Raw genomic sequence first — 3888 nt, forward strand, 5'->3', positions numbered from 1 at the left:
TGTGTGCCGCCATCCCGTCCTTTCACACCTACGTATCGGATGTGGGTTCCCGAAAACTTCAGCCGAGCCCGACAACTGACAATAACTCATTGCAAATCGTTGTATACCGACTTGTGACTCGTAACAACGGTACACAATGTAAGTTGTTACAGAAGGTTATGACTAATATATTGATATATTTTTATTTTATTTTATTATTTACCCAAATTCAAATTTATTATAAGAATAATTTTGGGGGGTAAAAAAACAATGAAGCAGATGAGTAAGTAAACAAACAAACAAAAAAAAAAGCTAGCAACAGAAGATTTTCCCAATTAATCAATTGATTCATTGAATACAAAGTTTTCAGCCCTCAGGATATGTCGTAAAATTCAAAGGAGATATTTTACTGTAGTCATATAGTTATTACTGTGATTTTAACAATTCGAATGGAGACGATAGAATCAAGTCATGAGAAAACTGGTGAACAGATTCCTCATATCAGAGTAATTAGACCAACATTACAGTAATCATTGTATTTTCTGAGTCTTAGCGGCGGCGTATCCGTGAGCCAAGCTGTGACTCGTCCAGAAGAATGCACACAGGCTGAAGAAGAGGGTGAGGGCGGCGTCCAGAGCAGGAACGTGCGTAACAAATAAGGAACGAGCGTAGAGTAGGAAGACGATGCAGCGGACAGCTTCTGCTGGTCCCGCCCACCACCAGCCGTCCATCATGGCGGTCACCAAGCCCACAGAACAGGTGATGAAGACCAGGAACACCATCACGGTCACCCAGGAGGCAGTCTGGTGATAAGAGGGAAAGGCTTGGACTTGTTGGTTCAGAGAGATGAAGATTGTCAGTGTGGTGCTGCTGTTGTTACTAGCGGGCGAGGTGTTGCTCGTATTGTTGTCTTCGTCGTCGTCGTTGTTGTTGTTGTTGCGGCTGTTGTTATTGTTGTTGTTGTTGGTGGTTGTTATTATTGTTGTTGTAATGTTTTATTCTTATTATGGTTGTTATACTTTTAGAATCACAATCTAATGTTATTTTTTACATAACAAGAATACTTCAGTAAGGGTCTCAGAGGATTTCAATCATCGGCACCTTCTTTAAGTGCTTCATTCTTGTTGTCTTACCGAGAACAGAGTGAGAAGATGTTGCTGTAGCAAGGCTGTTACAACCAGGTGCGAACCGACGTACAGTAGCTGCCAACGGGGAATCTGAGGGTCATACTTTGTTCTGGGAGCTGTAACGTCAGGAAACTTGGCAGGGTCCCCCAGGCGCGGAGACCCTGGGGTCCAGCCGGGTCCATAGAACACTGCCTTCAGAGAGTCTGTCCAAGTAGACATGCTGCGAGCCTTGCGGAACACCTCGCCAAAGTAGAAGAACTGTGGACAAACCCGCGGAGTGACGGGGAGGAAAGGTGAATAGTCTACCTGGAGCATGGAGCGAGGCAGCGCTGATGCTCGAACAACAAGGCAGCTCGGCACCACTGCCAGATTGTGGGTTGTTTACCAGCAGAAACATCTCAGGTGTATCAGGTACTTTACCTTACACCTAAGTATTCAATGGAGAAGATTTATGTGAAGGAAAGCATATATATATATATATATATATATATATATATATATATATATATATATATATATATATATATATATATATATATATATATATATATATATATATATATATATATGTGTGTGTGTGTGTGTGTGTGTGTGTGTGTGTGTGTGTGTGTGTGTGTGTGTATTTAGAGAATGAATCTAACTTAATAACACGGACCTGGTGGTAGAGGGCGTTGTGTGTCTGCGGCTGCTGCGTGAGGCCGTACACGATCTCAGTGTCTTCGCGCTCCGGCTCGTAGGTGCCGAAGAGATGGTCCCACAGAACGAGCACGCTGCTGTGATTCTTGTCAAGACACCAGTTGTTGGCACCTGTGGTCGCGTTGAGGGTTAAAACAGAGTATATTCAATCAAAATATACATTTCCTTCAAGTTTGATTTATCATGGTCGGTATTATGAAGGGATGACTCATGAATTACTTACCATGGTGAACACGGTGGAAGGAAGGTGTGGCAATCACCCACTCCAGGGGTCTAAGTTTGCCGACGAAAGTGTTGTGTAGCCAAAACTGATAGATATTGTTCAGACTGAGATGGACGAGCAATGCAGGGAAAGGGATGCCCACTAGTGCCAAAGGCGTATACAAGTTCAGGGTGACAGCTCTTTGGAAAATTGATACACGAAAATCTGTTGTAAAAATATAGTCTTCGCTGCCGTGATGGACCTGGTGCAAGGCCCACAAGATATTCACTTCTGTGGAGAAAAAAAAAACCAGTTACATTGATGACACACCACCTAGCTGATGTATATAATTAATGATATTGCTTTAGTGAGTCTGAAATCACCGTGGTAGGCCCGGTGGATCCAGTAATAAGAGAAGTCGACCAGGAGAAACGCCGTCAGCCAGGTGTAGAGGGCGTCCCAGGGCCAGTCCAGCAGGCGGTACTGATACAGCCACTCGTACTCGATTATCACCGTTCCGGAGATCACCACTCTGACCAAAGTAAATGACAGCTTTTAGCCTCCGCCCGGCGTTGCAAGCATGAAGATGTTTACTTGGACCCAAACGGTTACACACACCACCAGTTTTTATGACTATCGAGGAGCCCTACTGCCATTATTCCAGGTGGCTCTTACAACCATCAGTTCTGCTTCTTTGTTTCTAGAGTACAGTCAGCGTCCAATGTTTCCTCCAACCCCTGTTACCCTTTCCGAGTGACTCTCAAGTCTCACCTGTTGTCATATGTCGCACTGTGCCATGAACTTGGTCTCACCTGAATGCCTCAAAAAGGATGCCGCAACTTATACTACAGAATGCCTCGTTGAGCCGCAGTGGCCGCCCCACCAGCCACCGCACAGCAAACTCCAGCGCCGAGATGACAAAACAGAGTTGAACAGCCTGAGAAAGATTGGGAAAATGATATCGTTGACGTGTGGTGGTGAGCATCGCTTATTTATATATCTCTCACGAAGACGCAGCTAAGCCATTGGCTGCAGAAGTAAATCGAAATGTGAATTTTCTCACCTACAAGTACTGGTATGTTAATTAAGTATAGCATAAATACCGACAGACATCACGACTCACAACCGAGAGGTCACACGTTCGATTCCTGGGCGGAAGGGAGACGAATGGTAGTCTCCTAATCTACTCCCCCTGTCCACCCTGCAGTGAATGGGTAACCGGGTGTCAATCGGGGGTTGTGTCCCGCCTCACGGGTATGTGTGGATATGATGTGAGGTTCCATCTGTACCCAGAGATCCGTTCCATGAGTCCCAATTTTTCGGGAAGGGTTGTGGCTGGCGATCGCGAGTCCAACGCGTTATCAAGCCATGGTGAATCACACACACACACACACACACACACACACACACACACACACACCTGGTTGAGGTAGTTAGGCACCTCCTCCGTGTGCTGGAAGGTGGTGGCGTTCGGCTCCACCAGGTAGAAGAGGGTGCCCACGCGCCGCACCGCTGTTTCCATGGTGCGTTGCGTCGCTGCGTGCCGCTGCTTATATAAGGGGCGGCTGAAAATGTTCAGTAGCTAAGAACCATAGGTCGATAAAGGCCTGAGAATCTTGTCTGCTAGGCTAGGGTCTCAAAGCCAGAAACTCTGCATATCGATGCCAAGGTAAAGGGAGATTTCGTGATTGAGTAAACTGTGTGTGTGTGTGTGTGTGTGTGTGTGTGTATAAATATATATTTATATATATAGTTATATTTATATATATAGATATATATATATATATATATATATATATATTTATATATAGATATAGAGAGAGAGAGAGAGAGAGAGAGAGAGAGAGAGAGAGAGAGAGAGAGAGAGAGAGAGAGAGAGAGAGA

General features: G+C 44.9%; 1 protein-coding gene across 1 annotated transcript; it reads right to left on the minus strand.

Annotated features, from left to right (window-relative positions):
• Positions 1-238: 238 nt before the first annotated feature.
• LOC126998464 (alkylglycerol monooxygenase-like) lies at positions 239-3030 on the minus strand. Its single transcript, XM_050860177.1, has 6 exons — positions 2817-3030; positions 2388-2536; positions 2026-2295; positions 1762-1913; positions 1113-1364; positions 239-782 (listed from the first exon to the last, which is right to left on the minus strand). The coding sequence occupies exons 1-6, from the start codon at positions 2987-2989 to the stop codon at positions 510-512; spliced, it is 1269 nt and encodes a 422-aa protein (XP_050716134.1). The 5' UTR covers positions 2990-3030; the 3' UTR covers positions 239-509.
• Between the last annotated feature and the right edge of the window lie 858 nt (positions 3031-3888).

This window comes from Eriocheir sinensis, chromosome 14 (assembly GCF_024679095.1).
Source record: "Eriocheir sinensis breed Jianghai 21 chromosome 14, ASM2467909v1, whole genome shotgun sequence".
NCBI classification, from domain to species: domain Eukaryota; kingdom Metazoa; phylum Arthropoda; class Malacostraca; order Decapoda; family Varunidae; genus Eriocheir; species Eriocheir sinensis.